Source organism: Chlorocebus sabaeus, chromosome 3 (genome assembly GCF_047675955.1).
Source record: "Chlorocebus sabaeus isolate Y175 chromosome 3, mChlSab1.0.hap1, whole genome shotgun sequence".
Taxonomy (NCBI): domain Eukaryota; kingdom Metazoa; phylum Chordata; class Mammalia; order Primates; family Cercopithecidae; genus Chlorocebus; species Chlorocebus sabaeus.
The window spans coordinates 3,182,833-3,209,837 of NC_132906.1; the positions used below are offsets into that span (position 1 = coordinate 3,182,833).

General features: G+C 38.8%; 1 protein-coding gene across 1 annotated transcript in view; it reads left to right on the forward strand.

Moving 5' to 3' along the window:
- The first annotated feature begins 1,048 nt into the window (after positions 1-1,048).
- Positions 1,049-27,005, forward strand: part of SGCG (sarcoglycan gamma) — a 78,360-nt gene continuing 52,403 nt past the window's right edge. Inside the window, exons 1-2 of the mRNA XM_008021713.3 lie at positions 1,049-1,160; positions 19,035-19,229. Coding sequence (XP_008019904.3) covers positions 19,035-19,229 — 195 coding nt within the window. The 5' untranslated portion in view covers positions 1,049-1,160. The remainder of the gene's footprint in view (positions 1,161-19,034; positions 19,230-27,005) is intronic.

Genomic DNA, 27,005 nt, shown 5'->3' on the forward strand with positions numbered 1-27,005 from the left:
TTCAGGTTCAAGGGGTACATGTGCAGGTTTGTTACATCGATAAATTGCGTATCACCAGGATTTGATGTACAAATGATTTCATCACCCAGGTAGTAAGCCTGGTACCCGACAGTTTTCCGACATCCGCCTTTCTCCCTCCCTCCTTCCTCAAGTAGGCCCCAGTATCTGTTGTTCCCAACTCTGTGTGCATGTATACTAAGGCACTGTTTCTTACATTCAAGGTTTAGTACTAAAATGCAAATATGAAGTATATAATTTAGTAAGTTTTAATTCATGCTGCAAACCAGGCCACATAAAAATAAGGCAAAATATTAAAATTATTCAGAAGTTGGATATTTATTCTATTGTCTTTACACCTGATAAAATGGAATGGCCTAATTACTCTTAAATGAAGATAAAGACAATTTAAGATCACGTTGTAACATTTGCATCATTTGTTAAACGTAATAGAAATGTGAGTTTCCTAGAAAAGAACGGTCATAATTTTAACATGCAGAGTTTGTTTACCTTCTATTATGGTGATCTTTGTGTAGGAGTTTCTCCTCAGATATTAACGTTTTTCACTTAAAGAGGCTTAGGGAAAGTGATTTTTAAAGAGTCACTGTTACATGGTAATATGCATTTGGATGAGACTAGTATATGTGTAATAGTCACAAGTTCTAATTTGCATATTAATTTGAAGAGATTTTTCATAACATTTTATCAACATTAGTTTCTAATGGAAATTAGAAGTTTTTTGCTATTTGTTTGAGGTAAAGTTTTTTTTAGGAAGTTATAAATATGTTAGACTATCATGCTTTAGGGTTTAAATGTTGAAATGTTGGTTTTGTAACAAGAAGAGTTTGGTTTCTTGTTTGTTTGGTTTGGTTTGTTTTTGGCACGTAAAGAGCTGTGTCCTGGAATTGGTGCCCAAACAATTTTAAGTGTGGTATGAACTGTTTATGTCATTGAGTAAAATTAGACACGCCTGTTGCTAATGTGAGAGGATGAAACATGAGACAGGGCTAAACTCGTGAGAGCCCTTTCTCCAGGGACAGTTGCTGAAGCTTCATCCTTTGCTCTCTTTCTGTAAGTCATGGAAAAGTTTGAAACATTCTGTCTTCGGTAGAGCTCAGGCCAGCAGTAGTTTATTCGCCAGTGCGCTTTTCTTAATAGCTAAGGTAAGTGCTCAGTTTTAACTTGGATTTTATATCAATATAAAGTACAACCTAAAACCAAACACTTAGGAGGTTTCTTAATATTCTTTCTTCTTTGGTGGCATAATAGTTAATAAATTTAAAACAATGTTGAATAAATTTGTGTATCACAACATAATGATATATCAAATATCAATAACATTCTCATTTCAACTAAGTTATTCTGACTACTAATATGCTCTGTAGTTTTAGCATAATCTTGTATTTCTAATATTTTTAATTTGTAGAATGCCAAAGGTAGCATTTCTGTATTATTGGGTATTGAATTGTATCCTGTAGTTAATCTAGACAAAGTATCATCTTTAAGATCACCTGCTTGTAATTCTGCTCTTAAACTTTAGTGGTAGAATTACATTTGCTTTAGATTTTCTTGATAGTTTTGTTGTAGACACTAAGAAATAAACTAAAATGAGTGACAACAAAAGTCCAGTGGTTTTATAAGTTGGAAATAAACAAAACAAGAGCAAAATAGCAACCTGACTCCTTCACTATTTTTGGAGTGAAAAAGGAAAGAATGTTTCTTTCCCCAAATCTGGAAAATATAAAATGCTGCTCAAAATATGTATGAAAAAATAAACATAAGTAGCGTAAAAGTACACATGTGCTAATGCTTCAGCTTACTGAAGTTATGAGTTCTTTCTCTGAGTTTTCTAAATTAATATATGACAACTAGCAAACACAACTTTTTTAAAGGAAGGCTTAGAAAAAAATAATAAGGGAAAATATAACTCAGCTGACTGAAAGATTTGCCAGCAGGATGGAGTAACTACTAGTACAAAACGAACCACAGAATACACTGTTTATTTTTTGCTTATTTTCTTGCAAACATTTTGTAGGTACAAAGAGGCACCTTTGTGGAATTTAAAAAGTAGTGCTACAAGTTGGGGTTCGTTTTATAGGTTCTAGGATTCATTTCAGATTGTCTTTCAAAGACAAATGAAAAGTAGCATTTCAATATAGTTAGATATAGCATTCCAAGGACTAACAAATTCAAATGTCCAAAAGATATCAGCTAAGCTTGCAGTTAAAATGCCGAAAATGAAATTGTGCCATATTGTCCTTTAAAAAATGTACTTGCTAGTCATTAAACTAAGTTGTTATTCAAATGCATTAAAAATTAAATAATAATAAATTATAGTGGGTGCCCAGTGTGTTCAGTTTTGCATAATTTATAGGACCTGAGGATCTCCCTCCACTCCCTCATCACAGCCCTTGCGTCTTCTCAGCTGAGGCGCCAGGGCTGTGGTTTCCTAGTGGGAAGGGAGAAACTACAGCATCCTGAGGATGACTCTGCTACTGTCCTGTTCCTTCAGAACCCATCTTTACCCTCATGATACCTTCCTTTCTCTCCCTCCCTCCCTCCTCTTCTCTCAGCCTCTGTAGCATCTGTCTGGCTTTATTCTTCCCCAGACCTACTGCAGGGCCAGATAGCTCTACGACGTTCTCATGAGGACTGCAGGATCCATCGCTTGCTACTTTGGCCATTTCGGATTCCAGCTTCATTTTTAATTGTTTATGTTATGCTGTAGATAGTTTTACGGGAACACTGGTACAGGAGTATTTAGTAATGTGTGGATTGGTAAAGGTCTCAAGACTTTTCTCAGAATCTGTGAAAATCTCAGTGCCTACTCAACTTCAGTATGACTGGTGTGTAGGATCACTGAGGAATGGGGACAAAGGAGGGCTCGCTGTGCCCAAGGGTGTTTGTGCTTCATCCTAAGCACCGGTGTGACCTTTGAACCTCTAGAAAAGGAGAGCAGCGCAGTCACGTGGGTGCTTTGGTAGGATCACTGCAGTTGACATGGAGAATGGATTAGGGACAGTGGAGGCGGCAGTGAAGGGCACCTTAAAACCCAGCTTCACCTTCGTGACTTGTTTAACTTTGTTTTTAAAATGCTCAATTAATTTTACTTGAGAAACATCTCTAGAAAGTCTAACATCAATGAAGAGGCTATGATTAAAAGTTTGGGCTATGGAGCCAGACTGCCATTTGACCTTGTATGAATTACTTCATTTCTATATGTCTCAGTTTCTTCATTTGTAAGGTGAGAGGAGTTACATTGTAGCAGCTACCATTTTAACAAGTATCAAAAATCTAGTTTATATAAGACAATTAGAAAGTTTCTGACTTCTTAGTAAGTAGTAGCTTCCATCGTCATCAGAAGGTTTCTGACTTCTTAGTAAATAGTAGCTTCCACGGTCATCACCATTCATCGCACCCTCTTATCCTGACCCCACACAGCGGGGAAGTCAGGAAGACGGGAAAATGACGTAACTGGTCAGGAGCTTGAACCTGCTCCTCACAGTCCCCTAAGAAGGCGCACCAGAAAGGAGCCCTAAGCAGGCAGGAGACTCCAGGCTGAGGCTATTTCTGCCGTTTCTATGGAGAAAGTTCTCTACATGCAGCCATGGCTGCTCAGAAGGGGCGTGTGCATATTCCAGGATGCACATAACCCTCCTGGCATTCCTGGTGATGGCCTGCCTATCCCTAATGGTGAGGTCTGTGAAGGAAAGAAAGGCAAGTGACTGTTTACCTTTCCCATGAAAATCTTCCTTTCGTTCAACAGTTTAGCTCGTAACGAAAACTTTATATAAAATATTCTCTCTTTATTTTTATTTATTTATTTTTTGGGGGGACAGAGTCTGGCTCTTTCCCCCAGGCTGGAGTGCAGTGGCGCGATCTCGGCTCACTGCAACCTCACCTCCTGGGTTCAAGCGATTCTCCTGCCTCAGCCTCCTGAGTAGCTGGGATTACAGGTGCCCACCACCATGCCCAGCTAATTTTTGTATTTTTAGTAGAGACGGGGTTTCACCGTGTTGGCCAGGATGGTCTCGAATTCCTGACCTCAAGTGATCCACCCACCTCGGCCTCCTAAAGTGGTGGGATTACAGGCATGAGCCACCGTGCCCAGCTGATACAAAATACTCTAAAATGTTAATTTTGGTGAAACAATACAAGTGTGTTGTCTCCATACTGGAATGCATTTGAATGTGTGTATTTTGGCAACATTTGAAAGTCACTTTAAATCATCTCATTCATATCCCAAAGCAAAGGTGCTAATAAGGGTGGAAAAGTGAATAATGGCCCTAAGGCCATCTGAAACTTTTTAAATGAACTGTCAGGCCATAGGAAAAATACATATATACCACGTTTGATAAGAAAATTAAGTGTACCTCAAGAATTTCTTTTTGCATTTAGTCTTGTAACTAAAAAGAAGCACAGCATAATTGATACATTGAAATAACTTCCTTTTCTTAAAATTTTCACTTAATATTGTGTGAATGTTTTTCAGAGTTAGAATTTAGTTATATGCAAATTTTAGGGACTAGGCAAATTGAAGGGTGTTTTTTTTTTTTCTTGAGGGGGGCAGTGATAGTTGATTTGCTTAAAAATTTTAGGCTTAGTATAAAAATCAAAATATTTATAAAATAGATGACAGGCTACTTTATTTGCTGTTTGGTTAAACACAGCCTTCGTGTGTAATTTTAATTTAAGAATATTCTAAACTCCCTTCTCCTTTGTAAATAACATCAAATTTAAGAGTCATGTCTACACAGGATAAATGGTACTGCAGTGTAGGCTGGTCCCCCTCACAGGGCTAGTATGTAATGAACTGGTTTCTGGATGACCAGTAAGGGGGTCTTGTTAATTCTCTCTCTCTCTCTGTGTGTGTCTCTCTCTGTCTCTGACTTCTCTAAGAAGTCTCCTTGGCCTCAGCCCACACCTTTCCCAGCTTCCTCTCCTAACCTAGCCGGCTTCCCTCATTGCCTGGTGCCTTCCTCTTGAGAGCATTCCCTTAATACAACACCTGAACAAGAATCCGCATCTCAAGCTGCTTCCAGGGAACCTGATGTGAGATAGTGTCAACCTAAATAACAAGCAAGCTCCCAAAGAAAAGATGTTCATTTGTGAATAGAGCATTGCAGTGGGAATATGAGGATTACACATTGTTCTGAAATTAATCTGTATGATTATGAAATCTGTATGAGATTGCAGGCAGGTGTCCTCGTGGAAGTATTTAAGGTTGTGGTTTTTGCAATCTTTTGTGATAATTTATGTTATCAGCATATAAGCATAAAAAATTTCTCTTCATGATCTTCCCCGCTTATATTTGTCAGAGTTTTCTTAACATTAATGACACCATTTTGATCCTGACAACTTTCACATAGATGAAGTTGAATAGTGTTCTGAGAAATCTATTAGTGTACCTCATCAGTGGCCTTTTTTTTTTTTTTTTTTCTTCCTCCGGAAACGGAGTCTCCCTCTGTCGCCCAGGCTAGAGTGCAATGGCACAATCTTGGCACAGTATACCCTCTGCCTTCTGGGTTCAAGCAGTTCTCCTGCCTCAGTCTCCAGAGTAGCTGGGACTACAGACACCCGCCACCACGCCCCAGCTTATTTTTGTATTTTTAGTAGAGACGGGGTTTCACCATGTTGGCCAGGCTGGTCTCCTGACCTCATGATCTGCTCGCCTTGGCCTCCTAAAGTGCTGGGATTACAGGCATGAGCCGCTGCGCCTGGCCCCTGATCACTTTTAAATTCCAATTTCTCCAACAGCAATTGCTTAGACGGGTTCCCTGGGAAAGAGACGCCAAGCTGGAGATATGTGTGCCATGTATTGGAACCCATCTTGAAAAAAAAAAAATCCCTGTAGGACAGCAAAGGTGGCAAAGTGGGCAGAAGGAGATGTCGGATAGCACTGTACCTGCCACAGAGCTGGAGGCCTGCAGGGCTGTTCCCTGCCGGGGAGGGGGCCGGGCTTGCATCCAGTGCACTGATAAAACGTTGGAGTGTGCCTCTCTCGGGAAACACAGCTATGGCTGAGGCAGCTTAGTGCAGTCTGAAGTCATTCTCGTCATCAGCCATCACGTCCACAACTGAAGGAAGGAGTGTCTTGGTTCTGAAGGGTGACAGGGGTGACACAGCACCAGAGTCCACCGCTCGCATCACTCAGATCCTCTTGCTTTGTTTGCCTAATTTGGGAACAGCTCCTCCGAGGGTTTGATTGATCTCTTTTCCTGGGAAATGCTGAGGGAATATTACTGACAGGCACTAGAGTCTCCCCTTATGCAGATGGTCTCATGACTGCAGCTGATACTTATCCATCCTTTTCCTCCCACCGCCTACACCGACCCATTCAGCATTCTCTTCATTCTCGTCTAACACCCTGGCTGGTCTGAGTAGCCTTGGGGTGACCCAGACATTCAACTCTGAGGGGTCTTAGCCTTGGTCACCAACCCCTAACCAGTCCCAATGCACTTGTGGTTCACACATGGCTGAGTATTTGCTTTCAAAATGGCCAGAGGAATACCAGCAAATGCCTTGCTGGTCCGCCCGGGTAACAAACATATTCTTCCCAGACAATTCTTGTCAGGATGGTGCATCGTGTCCTCACCAGTGGTATCCAGGATGAGGAGGTGAAGTGATTGCAGCAGCTTGAAGATGACTGGGACTCACGTTGTGTCCTCTGGTAGAAGCACTCCCTGCTGACTTCGAGTGGCTGCTTGGTCTTATTGAGGGATGCTGCTGTTTCTATTGAAGTTGGTAGGGTCTTTATTATTTTATTGTATTTATTTTGTTTTGTTTTATTTTATTTTTGAGACGGAGTCTCGGAGTCTCGCTCTTGTTGCTCAGGCTAGAGTGCAATGGTGCGATCTCGGCTCACTGCAACCTCCACCTCCAGAGTTTAAATGATTCCCCTGCCTCAGCCTCCCGAGTAGCTGGGATTACAGGTGCCTGCCACCACGCCCAGCTAATTTTTTTGTATTTTTAATAGAGGCGGGGTTTCACTCTGTTGGCCAGGCTGGTCTCGAACTCCTGACCTCAGGTGATCTGCCCGCCTTGGCCTCCCAAATTGCTGGGATTACAGGCGTGAGCCACGGAGCCCAGCTGTTAGGGTCTTTATTAAAGAACAGTTATGAGAGATGTATGAAGTATGAGTAAAGATAGAATAATTTAGATTTTTAATTGTAATGCTATATCCTAAACATGGAAGTCTATTTGATCAATACAGTAGATGAGAATATACTTTATTCTGCCTGCCTTTAACAAAAATGGAGCCGTTACTATGTGCCAGACCCTACTTTAGGTGCCAGTTGTATGATAAACAAACAGACACCCTTCCCGTCCTCCTGGAGGTGAGCCTAATGGGGACCAGGCAATAAAAAGTAAAACAAATAAATGCATCATTATGTTCTAAAAGGAACTTTGAAGGAAACGAACAGGACACAGTTGCAGATTGTACAGGATAAAAGGGACAAGAGCAGGTGTTTATGGAAAGCTGAGGTCAGGAGGACAGAGTGGTGGCCACGTGGTATGGACCAGTTTTCCCAGTAGCGGGTACAAGGTGTGCAAAGACTATAAGTTAGGAGAAAGCTTATTCCATTTGAGGGATGGAAAGGCTGGTGCTCCTGAGAAGGGCAGAGTGAGGTGAGATGGAGCTGGAGAGGCTGGCTGGTCCAGATGGAGTGAAGCTTCATCGGACATGCAGTGGGAAGCCACGAGTGACTTTAAACAGGGCAGCAATGGTCCTCTTGTTGGGTGCCCTGTGGAGATTGGATAAAGAGAGGCAGAGTGGGTGGAGGAGACCCCAAAGAGGCCGCACCACTGGTGCTGGAGTGAAGCAGGGGCAGTGCAGATGGGGAGGCCAGGATGAGCACAGCTGTCCTCAGGATGTGGCAGGCAGGGCTTGCTGATGAAGTAGACGTGAGGTGGCAGAGACAGGGATTGTGATGGCACTCAGGTTTCTGAGATGATCAGCTGGGCATGGCCGGTGCCATGGACTGAGATGGGAATAGAGAAGGGAAGGGGGGAAATTCAGGAGGTGAGGGGAAAGTTATTGAAAATTAAATTACTTTTTAACAAGTTCAGTTCGAAATACCAAGTAGAGATGTCAAACAGGCAATTATCAGATTAGAGAGTTCAGAGATGTTTCAGGTAGAGATAAAAATTTGGGAACCATCAGCCTATAAATAATATTTAAATACATGATAATGAATAGGATCACCTTGAAAAACTGACGGAAGAGAAGAGATGGTCCTAGACCAGTTCAGGCAAAACTCACTATTTAGAGGCCAGAGTGAAAGAGAAGATTATGAAAGGGCCTGAGAAAGTCCAGAAAGGTAGAGGATAAAACTAGGAGAATACTGATTTTAAGAAAAAAAGTGTTTTCAAGGAGGAAATAGCCAACCATTTGAAATAAAATTAAGAGGGAAATGAATTTTAAAAAGTGAGGGACATAAAATAGGAAGTGAATATTGGATTTGGAAACAAGGAGGTTATGTGATCCCTCTGACTGGTATTAGCCAAAGCTAAATATGGCAAAATAACTTCTTCTGGAAACACATCCTTCTATCCTAAGACTTGCGTGTTCTTTAGAAGGACCTGTTTGGTGCGGAAGGAAAATAGGTCAAAAATAGTTGCAAGCATTACTCATCATGTTGGTCAAAGGTGTTCTTACTCCGTGGTTTACCATCATAAGCCGTCCTGCCTTTGCACCTCTTGCTATGTGTATTAACCAGAACCGCTTCAGGTGCAAGTGACAGAAGCCCAAGTCAAAGAAGTTCAGGTGAAGATGAAACTTAGTGCTGAATTTAGGATCTCAAATGATGTTGTTAGGATTTCACCCCTACTCTCACCCTCTCTCCCTCTTTTTTCGTTCTTCCTGATTTCTTCTCTGGCAATCTCTCTCCACGTGGCGGAGGGATGAATGTTGGCACTGCAGTGTTAGGTCCATTAACTTCTGATAGCAGAGGCCCACTTCTCTCTTGGAGCATTCATATTAATTATGGGACAACCGACACTGGCTTGCTTGTGTCCCATGACTTCCTAATGGTATTCACCATATCTGGACTGTTGATATACCCTGATTGGTCAGTATGTGCCACATACACACCTGTGTTACTGGAGATGTGCCCACATGACCGATAGCTGGACCACAAGCACGTGGAGCTGAGGAGTGTTCTAGGGATGGACAAGAAAACAGTAGGTGCCCACTATAACAGAGTACACAAGGAAAAAGTAGACATTGACTATAATAGGACACAGAAGAAAACAGTAGGCGCCACTGCAATAGGATACTGAAGCAGACACAGGGTTGCAGCTGAGCGTCCAATAGTTCCTCCATATAGTTCTTTGTTAACATTAACTCAGCTGTCATTTTAGCCAACTACTAACTTAACCATTAGCTATTTGGGCACTAAGTCAGAGACTGATGGTAGGTGTAAATCATGCCAAGAGCTGGAGGAGATTTGGTACCAAATAACAACTGGTCTTGGTTAAGAGGCTAGGTATCCGTAAGTGCTGGTCTTGCTCAGTTGCCATTCTGTGTCTTGTTTCTGCTAACTCATTAATGTTTCTGGATGTTGGTATTATTCCTTAGTCAAGTACTACCTAATGACACCATAAAAGCTTTAGATTTCTGATTTCTGAGAGCACCTAATAAAAACCAGGACAGAGCAATGAGAAAAGTTTGTCTGAATTGCCTACCTGTGCAAATATGAAACTGTGTTTTAAAATGAGCCTATAACTGAAGTAAAAATCAAAACAAGACCAGTTTTGTAAGCTAACATTTGTATGCCTGTGGGTTTGTGCTTGTTTTATTTATTTATTTTATTTTTTCTCCCTTTTAGTCACTTGCCCGTTTGAATAAAGGTGTTTTCTTTTTTCAGTTCTGTTAGATTCTTAAAGGGCATTTATTCTGTTGGTTTGGTGTATTTTGTAGGGAACTTTTTAAAATGGCAGAGTTTGCCATTTTATTTTAAAAGTCAATCCTATTGTAAAGAAGAGAATGATTTGTTGACCTTTTAATCTAGATGTGTGTGTGTGTGATAAGGGTATGTGTGAATTCGGGAATTATGCTGATTATAACTTTTGATGAAATTGATAATTATGATCCATCTATTTTGCTATATTTTGTGTGCTGTGCTGAGCAATTTGACTAAAGGATAAAGGAGAACTATTCTTGAAATTATTTGGTCATCTAAATACAGTAATGAAGTTGGGATGAGTATGGTAAATTTATTGAATTTACTATTATAAAAGAAATATATCAAGTCTATAAATCTGAAAAAATACAAAATAAATTTGGGAAATACTATTTTGATTGAAAAAAGGTGTACTCTAGGAGGAAATTATTAATAATTTTTTAGTTTCCTTGCAGTATTTTTCCTATGGGTATATATTTTAATATATATGTATTCTAACTTTTCATTGAACATTATATCACTAGAATTTCCCTAGGTTATTATATGTTTTTCAAACATACGTCACATACCCAAAATACTGGTTTTGTAATACTGTAATAATTTGATGAATTAATTACTCTAATTTTAATCCTCCTTCATTTAATGTCCAGTTTTGTCCCCGTACAGATAATGGTAAATTCAGTATCTTTAGGCACAAATTGTAGTTTTCATTTCTAGGTGTTTCCTTTGGGTAGGTTACTAGAATTGGAAGTATTATTGTTTGTTTGATGTTCTTGATACTTAGTGCCCAGTATCTTTTGGGGGATTTATGTTAATTTTCACTTTCTTCATCAGCGGAGCAGCATGTCTCTTTTTCAATCACCTGGCCAATATTAGCTATTATCAGTTTTTAAATTTCCCTTAATCTTTGAAAACTGCTGCCGTGATGGTGTTTATTTGCATTTCTTTAATTCTGGGTGAAGCTGTACATTTTTGGTATGTTTATTCGTCATGTATATTTCTTTGATGTATAGGCATATTCATTGTTTGAGTTTTACTGGATTTTTTTCTATTTTTGCTTAGTTGAGATCATTTATATTTTAAGGATATTAACCTTGTCCTATCTTTAAGACAAATACTTTTCCCAATTTATCTGCCATGGTGTTCTTTGTGCCACACATCTCCTAGGGCAGGCACTTCCCCTCTCCTCCTCCTTTCCGAAATGTTGGAGCTCATTCAGAACGATGTAAGTTATTTTTTTTTATGGTTTTATTATTTTTTATTTATTTATTTATTTATTTTTTTATTATTATACTTTAAGTTCTAGGGTACATGTGCATAACGTGCAGGTTTGTTACATATGTATACTTGTGCCATGTTGCTGTGCTGCACCCATCAACTCGTCATTTACATCAGGTATAACTCCCAATGCAATCCCTCCCCGCTCCCCCCTCCCCATGATAGGCCCCGGTGTGTGATGTTCCCCTTCCCGAGTCCAAGTGATCTCATTGTTCAGTTCCCGCCTATGAGTGAGAACATGCGGTGTTTGGTTTTCTGTTCTTGTGATAGTTTGCTGAGAATGATGGTTTCCAGCTGCATCCATGTCCCTACAAAGGACACAAACTCATCCTTTTTTATGGCTGCATAGTATTCCATGGTGTATATGTGCCACATTTTCTTAATCCAGTCTGTCGCTGATGGACATTTGGGTTGATTCCAAGTCTTTGCTATTGTGAATAGTGCCGCAATAAACATATGTGTGCATGTGTCTTTATAGCAGCATGATTTATAATCCTTTGGGTATATACCCAGTAATGGGATGGCTGGGTTACTCCTTATACGAAAATTAATTCAAGATGGATTAGAGACTTAAATGTTAGACCTAATACCATAAAAATCCTAGAGGAAAACCTAGGTAGTACCATTCAGGACATAGGCATGGGCAAAGACTTCATGTCTAAAACACCAAAAGCAACGGCAGCAAAAGCCAAAATTGACAAATGGGATCTCATTAAACTAAAGAGCTTCTGCACAGCAAAAGAAACTACCATCAGAATGAACAGGCAACCTACAGAATGGGAGAAAATTTTTGCAATCTACTCATCTGACAAAGGGCTAATATCCAGAACCTACAAAGAACTCCAACAAATTTACGAGAAAAAAACAAACAACCCCATCGAAAAGTGGGCAAAGGATATGAACAGACATTTCTCAAAAGAAGACATTCATACAGCCAACAGACACATGAAAAAACGCTCATCATCACTGGCCATCAGAGAAATGCAAATCAAAACCACAATGAGATACCATCTCACACCAGTTAGAATGGCGATCATTCAAAAGTCAGGAAACAACAGGTGCTGGAGAGGACGTGGAGAAATAGGAACACTTTTACACTGTTGGTGGGATTGTAAACTAGTTCAACCATTATGGAAAACAGTATGGCGATTCCTCAAGGATCTAGAACTAGATGTACCATAGGACCAAGAACGATGTAAGTTATGATGCAAACAGTGAGGCAGAAAACACACTGAGAATTACTGCCATTAATTAGCACGAGATGAGATGTTTCTTGGAAGTTTAAAGGAAAATAGAGGTAAAACTCATGCAGTCATTCTCAATACTAGCATAACATAGGCAGCCTGAATTTAACCAGCACAGTAGCTTGCTCCTGCCCTGCCAGCTCGCCTTCTGGAAGAGCAACTGGTATAGACGGGATGTCTCTTAGTTCTCACTTTTCATTGCCTTACTACGATCTGTGTGTATGGGCTTGTTTCTAGACTCTCCATTTTCTTTTACTTGTCAATTATTTGTCACTAGCTCATTTTTGTTGTTGTTACTATAGCACAAAGCTGTATCATCACAACCGGTAGGGTAAGTCCCACTCCCTATGCATTCATGTGTTCAACAAGCACTTACTGATTGCCTATTATGTGCACATAACTGATACCAGTCACGGTTACCTAGTCACATTGTTGTAATTGACTTCTCACACGAGTGACCTTGTCATTTGGAGGGATGATGCACCATGATGGTGCTTGTTACCTAGTAAGAAATTACCTATCTGGATATTAGAGCTAGGTGACATGGCTTATGAAAGACGGTTTTTGAAACTGTGGAAAGTAATTTTTCAGGAGTTTTCAGATTGACATCATAAGTGCTATAAGAGGTTTGCTAAGCCCCTAGTCAGCAAGCCCTGTGGCCAGAAAGGACCTTACCCAAGGCAGGTAGAATGCCGTCCCTGACACTCAGGTGAATCTCCCATGAAGATTGGAAAGCTGGCTTACTCTGTGTCTGACAGATTGCATACAGCTGCAAAGAGAATTAGTATATTGGAAGATAGATCTTAGAAAACAACACAGAGTGATAAAGCTGTGGAAATATAAAGCTAAGTTTAAAAAACATGACTGGTGAATGAGGAGGTCTAAATATATCTTACTGAAGCCCCAGTGGAAGTAACTAGAGAAAATGTAGGGAAGACAATGGTTAAAGAAGCAATTGCCAAGAGTTCTCTAATTGAACTGAAGACAAGTTCAATTGAAAACAGACACTGACTCACGAACAGAATAAATTAATTCAAATTTATGAAAATCATTCTGAATCTGGAAAACAGTAAAAGTAAAGAAACTTTTAAAAATCCCAATGAAAAAAAAAAAGACGTAACACTAACAAAAAGCTTTGTACATACTTGTTCAAAGAACTGTTGAAAGCAAAGTGGTGGAAATTTGTACCAGAAAAATATTGAAACCCGAAGTGGTATACCAAAGTCAGTATCAGACAGATAACTTTAAACTATTATAACTCATTCTTTGAGTTCTTAGAATTAAATTTCATTTCTAAAAGATCTGTTTTGTTCTTTCTCAAACTCACCTTTTCAAAAATTATATGATATTAACTCCTTTTGGGCATTATCCTTGCATTTATCATCTTTCTGTCTTAGACTCTTGATAATGACCTACCCAAACTAGGCATGACAGTAAATATTGGTTGAAATGAAGAATGTCATTTAGCGACATTTACCTAGTAGACACTATGTTCGATTCACTATATTATATGCTATGACAAGAATCAAATAATGTAGAAGACAGATTATCTGTCCTTAAGGTCATTTTGTTTTAAATAACAAACCTGGGATCATGAATTCAGAAGCATATAAAAGCAGATATTTATACCAAAACAAGTATAGTGCTTCACATCTGGAGCCCTATCCATTAAAGGATTGAAAACTATACCTGAGAGATGCATTGAAAAGCAATCAAAATTAAGTATAGCATGGCCGAGCACAGTGGCTTATACCTATCATCCCAGCACTCTGGGAGGCTGAGGCAGGCGGATCACGAGGTCAGGAGATCAAGACCATCCTGGCTAACAGGGTGAAACCCTGTCTCTACTAAAAATACAAAAAATTAGCTGGGCGTGGTGGCAGCACCTGTAATCCCAGCTACTCGGGAGGCTGAGACAGGATAATTGCTTTAACCCGGGAGGTGCAGGTTGCAGTGAGCCGTGATCATGCCACTTCTCTCTAGCCTGGGCAACAGAGCGAGACTCCGTCTCAAAATAAAAATAAAAAAATTAAGTATAGCACCAACATACTTTGAAGGATGGTTAGCAGGAGAAATAATGTAATTTTCAATGACAAAATTTGTTTTAATAAACGAGTCTATGAAAATAAATTTAGTTCATGATACATTAAAAATTAGAATTCTTGATCTTGGAATATAGACTTTAAATTCTAATACACTTATTTCACTAATTATGTTTTGTAAAGGGTTTGTAAGTAGATCGCAAAGTGCTGTGCGTTATTCCAGTGCAGTTTCTTGCCGACGTGAATACCACTAATGCAGTTGCCTGACCCCCAGGTGCTGAAGCACTGATATTCTTCTCAAGCCTGATTTGAGTAAATACCTAAAGGAAGCTGGTTGAACCAGGTAGCCTCTGAAAGTCTCTCCTGGCAAAAATGTAATATAGTGTCTAATAAAGATGAAAGCCACTTGTGAGTTGTGAGAAATATAAACAACAAAATCAACTTTTTAGAGAAATATTTGAATTGAATGTTTCACCTAGCGATTTAACTCATGCTTATTGAGAGTAAAAGGACTTTTTTACACAATACAGTGAACACTGGTAGATGGCACTTTAAAAACATTAAAGAAGGCTATCACAAAACACGATATAAAAAGAATTACAGCTGGCAAGCTTTTTTAAAAACAAAAAGATTGGTAAATACAGCTCAAATATGGGAGGACTAGAAAGCAGGTCGCCAGCTTCCAAAAACCAGTGTGTGATCAGTATTTTCTTCCAGGGATGTAGGGTCCAGCTTCTTACTCAAGCTGTCAGCAGGGGAGGTGGGCAGATGTCAGGGGACTCAAGAGCCAAAGACAGCACATTCCCCAGGCTCCCCTCTTTTGGGAGAACCTCACCAGACTGAAGGAGATCTTGCTGAGTCTTCTGAGTCCTAAACAACTAATCACACTAAACATACCCTGTTTATGCACAAGCTTCAAATTAACTCATTATAAAAAGTTAGGGAAAGTCTGAAGTAACTCTCCACCTATTTTATTGCTTGTTGTATGCTTGAATAAAAATGTCTGGGTTGGCCAGGCGTGGTGGCACACGCCTATAATCCCAGCACTTTGGGAGGCCAAGGCGGGTGGATTACCTGAGATCAGGAGTTCGAGACCAGCCTGGCCAACATGGTGAAACCCTGTTTCTACTAAAAATACAAAAACTAGCTGGGTGTGGTGGCGTGTGCTTGTAATCCCAGCTGCTTGAGAGGCTGAGTGAGGCAGGAGAATCACTTGAACCCGGGAGGCAGAGTTTGCAGTGAGCTGAGATCATGCCACTGCATGCCAGCCTGGCAACAGAGCAAGACTCTGTCTCAAAAAAAAAAAAGTCTGGGAATTTTTCCTTTCAACATGTGTGTGTAATTAATTCAGCAAATATTTATTAAGCACATACTACATGTCGGCTGCTGTTCTAGGGGCCGAGGGTAAAACAAAATAACAAAATAGTTGCAAACCTCAGCCTCTCAGGGCTTATATGTGGGGGGTGAGCATTTACAATCAAATACATCAGTAAAATACGTAGTATGCCTGGGGAGTTAAGTGCTGCGGGAGAAAAAGTGTCAGAGGAGCCCCGGGGAGCTCTGTGGTGGTGGTGGTGGGGTCTGTTGTTTAAATAGGATGATCAGGGAGGTCATTGACAAGCGATCTTGGAACAGAGAGTTGAGAGGAACCATGTAGACATCGGGGAGACCTTCCAGGTAGAGGGAATTCTAACTGTGGAGTCCTTGAGGTGGGGTCACACTTGGGGGACTCCTGGCCGAGTAAGACCACTGTTCCTGGGGCAGGAGGAGTCAGGGCGAGAGGGACTGGATGAAGGCAGGGAACCATGTCTGGGGGTGAGGAGTTTGGTTTTTGCTGTGAGTGAAATGGGAAGCCACAGGAAGGTTTGTTGCAGAGGTGGGGCATGAACCGACGCATGCTCTGAAAGGACCACTCCAGCCTCTATGTTAGAAATCGACTGTAGGAGATTTAGAGGCACAGGCAGGGGGACGGTCAGGTGGCTGTTGCAGTGACCCAGGTGAAAGACCATGGCAGAGGTGCTGATTTCGGGGATCTAAGAGCTGTCCTCATCACAGGATTGCTGTCAGCTCTCCAGCAAACCACAACAAAATTGTTTTGAATGGATACTGAAGTTTTCTCAGTGTTATGTAGGGGTGAACAAAACCATTATCCAGTAGACAGAATAATGGCCCCCAGAGACATTCGTGTTCTAATAACCCCTGGAGCCTGTGAAGAGGTCACTTTATGTGGAAGAGGAGGAGGCTCTGCAGGTGTGGTTATGCTCAGGCTCTCGAGAGGGAAAGGCCATCCTGGGTTATCCAGGCAGGCCCGGTTCTATTGCAGGGGTCTCTGTGAGGGGCAGACAGAGGCATCGGAGCCAGAGGAGGAGGTGTGATGGAAATAGAGGCTCGAGCAAGGAATGTGGGCAGCTTCTAGAAGCTGGAAAAGGCAAGCAATGTCTCCCCTCCACCCTCCAGAAAAACACAGCCTTGCCCACGCTTTCATTTTAGACTTGTAAGACCTATTTTTTGACCTCCAGAACTATAAGATAAAATTGTGTTAAGCCACTAGGTTTCTGATAATTTGCTACAGCAATAATAGGAAACTATATATATATAGGACTAGGAATATGTAGAAATAGAAATATACTCACATGTGTTCTTAGAAAACTTTGCTGGTTGTGTCCATCTGTAGCAATATTGTAAGTACTGTGCTTGCTTTTGGTTCAGACTCCTGGCCACCCTTCCCCATCCAGTTGCGCTCTCCTAGTCTGTCCTTTATAGAAATTCTGGAGCCGTTATTTCAGATGATAAGCACTTTGAAATAAATATAATAGAGGGAAGTGGTTGAGAGTGACTGCGTGTCCAGAGAAGGAGGCTTCTTTGAGGAGATGGCACGTGTGCTGCTACTGAAAGATGAGCAGGACCAGCAGGGGAAGACCGAGTCCAGGACAAAGGTCCTAGGGTGAGAGTTAACCTGGTCTGTTGAAGAGTACCGACTCTTTGCTTCAGTCTTGTGAGCAAAGGACACAATGGTGGTCGATAAAGCCACAGACATCAGCAAAGTCTGGCTTTTATAGGGTCTTTCAGGTGATAGAGGCATTCGGACATTGTCACTGTGGTGAGAAGCCATCAGAAGGTTTGGAAAAATAGAGTGACTGGAGCTTACTTACATTTTACACATTGGCTCCTGGGTGGGGAATGGTTTTCAGGAAGGGAAAGAATGAAAGTGGATTTTTCAGCAGTGGAGTTGAGAGCAGTCAGAGTAACCTGAGCTAGTGCGGTAGCAATGGAAATGTAGAGAGGTAGACAGATTTCGGATATATATGAAAGTTAGAATTGATAGGACTTGCTGATGTGGGGCTTGAGGGAAGAGACAACCATCAGGGATACATCTGGTACTTTGGCTTGAGCCACTGGCTCTGATCTAAGGAAGACTGGAGGAGTTCAAGGAAATGAGTCAATGAATAATGCGCTTATGAAACCATTAAACATTTAGGGGTTGAATAATGCTGGCTGTCAGTCCTGGATATTTGAAAATACTATGTGATGAATAGCCTAATTTTAGGTAATCAGAATATGTGAAAATGCCTGTCGTTAAATTGGAAGGAGATTTAAAGATTTGTTTTAGACCATAACTTATTTTTAACAAGGACAACTCCAAATCACCCCTAAAAATAAATGTGTGACTTTTGCACAAAAGAAATCCCAGAGAAGAGTATTTATATTCTGATTCATCTTTTTACTACATTTACCATCAGGAAAGTCTTCATAATCTCCCATTTTAACTTCGTAGCTAAAAAGTACTTCTGTTCTTTGTATAAAGGGAAAAATGAATACTTTTTTTAATTTTTTTTTTCTTTTTCTTTTTTTTTTTTTTTGAGATGGAGTCTCGCTCTGTCATCCAGGCCGGAGCACAATGGCATGATCTCAGCTCACTGCAACCTCTGCCTCCTGGATTCAAGCGATTCTCCTGCCTCAGCCTCCCAAGTGGCTGGGACTACAGGCGCCGCCACCATGCCCGGCTAATTTTTTGTATTTTTAGTAGAGACAGGGTTTCACCGTGTTAGCCAGAATGGTCTCGATCTCCTGACCTCGTGAGACGCCTACCTCAGCCTCCCAAAGTGCTGGAATTACAGACACGCGCTACCACCCTGGCCACGGATTCCTTTTTAAAGATACCAGCTTGATTTTCCTCCCAATTAACCTTTGTAGAACTTGGTAACTTGATTATTTTAGGTTAATGCTTCAATTCCAAGTTTAACCCTGAAGAACTTTGATAGATACAGAGAATTTATTAACATCTGAAGTTATTAACATCTGAAAATACGGTCACTAGATTTCAAATGTTTATCATACATAAAATATTCTAAATGACAGATTAAATATCTCCCTGTGATTGAAACACAGTGACATGTTTCAGAATAATATTTAATTATCTTTTTAAAAAATCATTAATTTTGGAAACTTATGACTGGGATGAAAAATACGTTTTCAGGCTCGTAGTAAATCAGTATTAACAAACAAGTTGACTCCCTCATTCCCTCTTTGTCTCTTTCTCTCTCCTCTCATGAACACACCCGTGGCAGATGGTGCGTGAGCAGTACACTACAGCCACAGAAGGCACCCACATAGAGAGGCCAGAGAATCCGTATGTCTACAAAATTGGCATTTATGGCTGGAGAAAGCGCTGCCTCTACTTGTTTGTTCTTCTTTTACTCATCATCCTCGTTGTGAATTTAGCTCTTACAATTTGGATTCTTAAAGTGATGTGGTTTTCTCCAGTAAGTATCATTGTTTTCTGGTAAGCATGTTCTTGTTTTGTTCACTGTATCACTTCGTCTATATTATATTGATAGGAGTTTCCTTTTATGTGATTAACATTCATTTCTTTGCTCTCTGGATCAGAATTTCAGGAGCAAAATATGTATGTAGCATTTACATTTTTCCCTTTTCCTTAAACCTCATTGTGAACTATAGTGTGTTGGTTTTGTGTATTTTTGCTGTGATTTTTTTCATTAGTCATCTCTATATAGTGGGAATATTGTAATAGTCTTTAGTTTGTAGTTGAGTCAAGATTATTTACTGATTATTTAATTCATCAGTTTGTAAAACTGTATAAATCATTTTCTTAATTTTCATTAATTCATAAATATTTACTTTAAATGGCACTCTACTTTAAATTTTTTTTTATTTACAGGTAATCAAGTTACATTTTCATTTTTTAAAAACCCTTTACTAATAGACAGTAAATTCATGTACACACTTCAGCATTCAGCAACAGATTTAGTAACTAAAACGTCAATCCTAAGGAATTCATATTCTATTTTAAACATTCTTATGTTTTAAAGATAGCTACATAATTTTGTATTCTTTGATAATATTTTGTGTACTTTTGAAAAAATGCTTAATGTAGAATGTCTTAATTTTACAAGATAGCCACAGTGAGACAAAAATATTGCAGAGAGCATCGCAGGCAGGTCAGTCTGTTGCTTACATGCATCTGAAGGTGTGATATATGCACAGGCCCCTCCTTCCCTCCCCTCCCTCCCTCCCTCCCTCCCTCCCTCCCTGCCTCCCTCCCTCCCTCCCTCCCTTCCTTCCTTCCTTCCTTCCTTCCTTCCTTCCTTCCTTCCTTCCTTCCTTCCTTCCTTCCTTCTTTCCTTCCTTTTTGACGGAGTCTTGCTGTGTTGCCCAGGCTGGAGTGCAGTGGTGCAATCTTGTCTCACTGCAACCTTCACCTCTGCACAGGCTCTTTCTGAGAACAATGCTTGAAGTCATTCACTCTGAAACACCTTCTATTCTTCTTCTTCTTCACTTTCTATGCAAGTATTTCTGTCCCACTATAGTTCTAGCCAGTAGGTACATTATTTATTTTATTGGCATAATATTTATGTTTTTATATATGCAAAGAGGTAAAATACCAATCAAATCAAAATATAGTTTGAAACTGTTAGTATATTTGATATATTAATATGAATGCAGTCAATATAAATATATAAGCTGTTATAAATTATAATTATAAGTATATATGAACAATTATGTAAATATATTCAAATTAATCCAATTTAAATTGTGATTTCTTGGTTAAAATTTATAAAATCACTATTTCTACAGCATCACAATCGTACTTAGTCCCATTGGACAATGTTACTTCATGAAAGTGGCACAACTAACAGGATGCATGTTTTTGCACATCATATAAATTTTAATATCTAAATGTAAAATAGTTTAACATTTTCTGGAGACTGAAGCAGTGTTAAAGTCCTCAAATTATAAACTATGGGATTTGCCAGAGACAACTCTGAATAGAGAGCCCTGCATCAGCCTGCTGTAGGACTGTCAGTTATGCAGAAGGTTAAGAGAGGCAGTGTCCTGGGTAGGAGGCCCATGGAAGGGCCCAGGAGTGAGGAGAGGCCACCCACAGCCCAGCACGTGCTGAGAAGGACAGACTTTATCTGGAATGAATGATGTGCCTTGTTTGTGAAATATGGGGGAATTAATTTTGTAAACTATTTGACTGTAAAATGACAATATGTCTACTTTATAATCTTGTCATGTGGCATCTAAAACAACTTTGAGGTATTATAAATGTGGATTAAATTAAGTTGTGCCAGCCGCTGAGTCCATTTCACTGATAGGGAAGGGCGCGCCACAGACATCAGCACAGATGTTCCTGCCATCACCCCAGCTGCCCATCCCCTGCCCTTTCTAGTGAGATGTGATCGAGTGTGGTATTTTCTTCAGTTAGGAACATGTTGCTAATTGGTAGTGAGTATTCAGGATTCTTTAGTGCTGTGTTTAACAAAAGAAGAAAAACTACTCTAACGTTTATGGAATCAAAAGGCAAGATACCCAAAGGCACTAACCTACAGAAAATGCCAGGCCTTAATTGGAAGATGCTGGTTAGACTTTGCATCATTATTCTCAAAGCGGAATGACATAAATGATGTAATTCTCATAGGTGCATGAGTTTGATTTCTTACTTTTGTAATTATATGTTTTGAAACAGTAAATGGTAAATTAACATATGTTTTAATTCTTACTGATTTGAAAGATTTTAAAATATAAGATTTCATGTTCTATTTATTTTAAATTTTATTTCAAGAACAAAATTAACACAAGATCTACCCTCTTAACAGATTTTAATTGTACCATGATATCATTAACAATAGGTACAATATTGTACAGCAGATGTCTAGAACTTACTCATCCTGCTTGATTGAAATGTGAAGTCCATTGATTAATAGCACCCATTCTCACTTCCTCAGCCCCTGGTAACCACCATTCCACTCTTTGTTCAATGAGTTTGCCTACTGTAGATACCTCATATAAGTGGAAGCATGTAATATTTGTCCTTTTGTGCTTATTTCACTTTGCATAATGTCCTCAAGGTTTATCCGTGTTGTCTCACATTGCAGAACTTTTTTCTTTTTTAAGATGAATAATATTCTACTGTATGGATATACATTTTCTTTATTCATTTGTTATCTGTAGACTTTTAGGTTTTTTCCACATCTTGATTGACTAGTATAAATAGTGCCACAGTGAACATGAAAGAGCAGATACCTGTTCCAGTTTCTGATTTCCATTCTTTTGGATAAACAACAAACTATCGGAAAAGGAAATTAGAAAAACAATCCCATTTTCAATAACATCAAAAAGAATGAAATATCTAGAAATAAACTTAACTAAGAAGATGAAAGGCTTACATAATGACAACTATAAAATACTGATGAAAAAATTAAAGACACAAATGAGAAGATATCCCATGTTCATTGATTGGAAGACTTGGTATTAATAAAATGTACATTCTACCACAAGTGATCTATAGATTCAGTGCAATTCCCATCAAAATCCTAATGTTATGGTTTTTACAGAAATAGAAAACACAATCCAAAAATTCATGTGGAATTACAAAAGACCTGAAACAGCCAAATCAGTTTTGAGAAAGAAGAACAAAGCTAGAAGCATCATGCTTCCTGATTTTGAAATATATTACAAAGCTATCATAATTTAAACAGTATGGTACTGGCATAAAGAAAGGCGTATAGACCACTGGAATAGATATTCTAGAAAAAAATCCATGCATGTGTGATCAACTGGTCTTTGACAAGGGTGCCAAGAATATCAAATGTTCAACAGAATAGTCTGTTCAACAGTGCTGGGAAAACTGGATTTTCACATGCAAACGAAGAATTTGGAACCTTATCTGAAACCATGCATAAAAATTAATGCAAAATGGATTAAAGATTTAAACATAAGGCCTAAAAGTGTAAAACTTCTGGAAGTAGATATTTGGAGAAAAGCTTCGTGACATTGGTCTTGGAAATGATTTCTTGAACATCAAAAGTACAGGCAACCAAAGCAAAAATAGACAGGTGGGACTACACTATACTAAAAAGCCTCTGTGCAGCAAAGAAAATAATCAGCAGAGTGAAAAGGCAACCCATGAAATGGGAGAAGATATTTGCAAACTATATATCTGATAAGGGGTTAATTTCCAAAATATATAAGGAACTCCTATAACTCAAGAGCAAAAAGACAAATAACCCGATTAAAAATGGACAAAACATCTGAATAGACATTTCTCCAAAGAAGACATAGAATGGCCTAAGTGTTCAGCATCACTAATCATCAGGGACATGCAAATCAAAACCATTATGAGCTACTATCTCACACCTGTCAGGATGATTGTTATCAAAAAACAAAACACAGCAAATATTGGCAAGGATGTGGAGAAACTGGAATCCTCGTGCACTGTCGGTGAGAATGCAAAATGGTGCAGCCACTATGGAAAACAGTATGGAAATTCCTTTAAAAATTTGGAGAAACTGGAATCCTCGTGCACTGTCGGTGAGAATGCAAAATGGTGCAGCCACTATGGAAAACAGTATGGAAATTCCTTTAAAAATTAAAAATCAAACTTCCTTATGATCCAACAATTCCACTTTCAGATATTTATCCAAAAGAATGGAAACCAATTTCTTTTTTATTTTCATATATAAACCAATGTATTTTCTTGAACATTAACATCCCAAAGAAGTATGTCTGTAAGAGAACTTTTAATATGTCTATAAAAGAACTCTTTTGAGCACTTTGACACTGAAATGGTAAAGTTAAATAGGGCTTTGAGCATTTGCAGAGATCTGCGTAGTTTTGAGCTTGTAACAACTACCATATAATTATTTACCCAGACTCGGTGTAATTGCTTATCTATCGCCCATCCAGTTGTTAGAATATAGGGAAACCCATAATTTTTCAAATTAACAAAGTTTAGCATGGCTTTCTCTGCTCAGCTCCTCAACAGTGTAGCAATGGCACCTTTATTAGTTTACATGTACTGTCATTTCAACACCTCATCATGCTTTAATGTTTCACTGTAGAAAACGGTAAAACTAACTACAAATGATGTATTCAACAATGCCAAGTTAACATTAGGAGAGAAAGCCAGTAAAACATCGCAAAATGAATGCATAAGGACACCAAAGAATATTAAAAGTTTAAAAAAAAGGGAGAGAAAAGACAAGAGCAAAATGTTGACAGGAGTATTAATCTGAATTCAAATAAGGCTGAGCCTGGTTTTATCTGCCCAGCTGGGGTTAGAAAGAACCCAAATTACTAGCATCTCACAAATCCAATTCTACTCTTAGAATTAAAACTTGATGTAAGAGAAATTTTCACAATTTCCAGAAAAGACATCTGTTGAATATAAAGTGATATTTAGGACATAGTAACAACTGATGCTGAGCATAAAGATTCTAAAATATTCCCTGTTAGCCATTATAATATTTAAATCAGTTAGTCAGGAATGCAGTTATTAAAAGAAATCAGTATAGTAGACTACCTTATTATGCTTTGTCCTTATTATATTTTCATTCTATAAAAATAATATGCAATATTAGTTACAGTGTTCACGAGTGTAGAATAATATACATGGGTCATATCTGCATGTTAAAATAAGACATCTTTAATTTTGAATGATACTGAGTTTTTAGAAGACCATTAGAGTTATCAACCTTTGTTTGCATATAAAATATTTTAGTGCATTTTAGTGAATGTAACTTTAGGTTATCATCAAGGTAAGATGAACGATTCTAAGCTAATTATATTAACTCTGGTAATTAATCTTGGGGGCACTTTTATTTGGGAAAAAAGATATAAGTGATCAAGGAAGAATAATAATACTAAATGTTATCATTAAGCTTATAATTCTATAAAATACTCAACATATAAAATACTCTGTTGATATGTTTTGTTTGTTTTCATTTATTATGGTAATAAGTAACATTGCCCTTTTTAGGAGGTCAGGAAACCCTGGTAGATTTCTCCTTAACAAGGATTTAAAATTAATTCATTTTGGAAACTAGCAATTAAGAATTCCCCATTAAGGACTTTCCCATTAAGAACCTTTCATTTAGCAAGAAAGTAAACCCTTGCTGCACAACCTTTGTGGATATTTCCTTAGATAAATGTTTTGTCATTAAGCAATTAGTGATCATTCATAGGAAGCTGGGAAAATGTTATTATATGGCATCTTAATGACATTTATTTCAGCCTTATGATTATATTAATATAATCATTTGAAAAGGATTTTTAAAACTTAGAAAAGAATGCAGATATGCAAGTGACCAGAGGCTGTCTGTGAATGTACAATGGTCATGGAAGGTTGTTAAAAATATCACCCTTGTAGTGGTATTTTCTGAAATCCCATTTGCATTTTATAGACTCTCAACACTATACTGTACGCTTTGTGTTAGATGATTTTGCCCAACTGTAGGTTGATGTAAGGGTTCTGAGCATATTTAAAGTGAGCTAAACCAAGCTAGGCTGTTAGGTGGGTGAGGTGTATCAAATGCATTTTCAATTCTCTTCATAAATCCAACAGCATCTATATTGTTTAAACTACTAACTTTGTGTTTTGTCATTAAGCAATTGGTGATCATTCACTGGAAATTTGTTACAGAGCAATAGAAAACTAGTACAATGTTACTACACCATGTGAAGTGTTTAATTCCTGTTTTGCTGGATATTGACAAAAAGAAAACAAAACAAAGAGAAAAACTCTAAAATTACCTGTATAAACTTATCTTATGACCCATACTCTTGACCATTTATTAAGAGAGAAATGGTTAGCTTTTAATTTTTTATTACTGGATATTAATATATATTTTAAATAACTATTTAGCAATAAGATAATTTAACCTAATCTAATCATGTATGTTTTAACCACTTCTTACTGGGAAATTATTTGTTTATGAATTACATTATTCTTTTTTAAATATTTTGAAATGAAAAATAATTTCATTTTAATAGCAAAAATATTCTTTGACGCATTAATATGAGTGATCATTTTAGCTCATCATAATTGAGGAAATCAGTGTATATATTGATGTAGTATTCATTATGAAAAAAGTTTATTTTTAAAAGACTCTTGTCTTTTTTATTTTTATGACTCATCATTTAGCATATAATAGATTTCACAATCCATTCATGCCTACTAACTCAATTTATCCTCATCATCATCCCATGAGTTTGAGATTGACAGACTTTCAACTTTATGTATTGTTATTTCAGTGATTTCAAAGCTAAGTGTATCTTAGCAGATAACAGAATCCATGAAGATCAGGAAAACCAACTCAGAAGATGATACCATGAAGGCAGTACACAGACTTGTCCTTGAACCATGTCCAAAAAAAGCCCTTTTGGGGTTTTATGGAACCCAATAAATACAAATTTTTCTCCATCCAAATTCAAACCCAACTGAAAGGAACAAAAAAAAAATCTGGTAGAGATAGCTTAAAATACCATCTGTGTTACTGATAAAAAGCTGATTGGAGGGTGCTGGCTTGGATTTGGCCAAATGTCTTGTACCCCAGAATTAGAACGATGACCCATCAAGTCACAGGCAGCGTGGAGAATTCCTGATGCCTGCTGCGAGGCAAGGACTTGATACTGAGACATGCTTCCTGGTGGGATTTCCTATACCCGCATCCAACCCGAAATCCGTGGGCAAGTAGATCCCTGGGGAAGGAGGGGAGGAGCCAGAAGCCTGCACTTCCCCTAACTCTCCAGCCACGCACATCACTCTCCTGCCTTGGGCTGCAGAGAAGGGCAGAGTGTTTCTCTCATGAAAGATCCCTCCTACATCCCCCACTTAAGTGATCTCATGTTGATTTTTCAGGCTGCCAGAGTGAGGATCTAAGTCAGAAACTGAGGAGGGGGGCAGAAAAGTGAACAGGAAAGCTTGACCCCCCTTTCACCATAGAGACCAAGTGATTAATCATTATTCCCACTTACCGGCGCATCACCTCTGGCTATTTCAAAGTTCTGCCTGTGAGAATCAGGGACAGGAAATGCCCTCACTGTATTTATCTGATTTTACCTTATTATTGAAAATCCATGAGTGGATCCATTCCTGTTGCACTGAAGAACAAAAGAAACACACCAGCCTCTGACGGCAGGCTGGGCACAGTTACCTCTGCCGTCTCGCTTTAAACTGCTCGCCTGTTGCACATTGGTATCCAATTCTGCAGACAGTTCTCTCTTGCTTCAGTGTT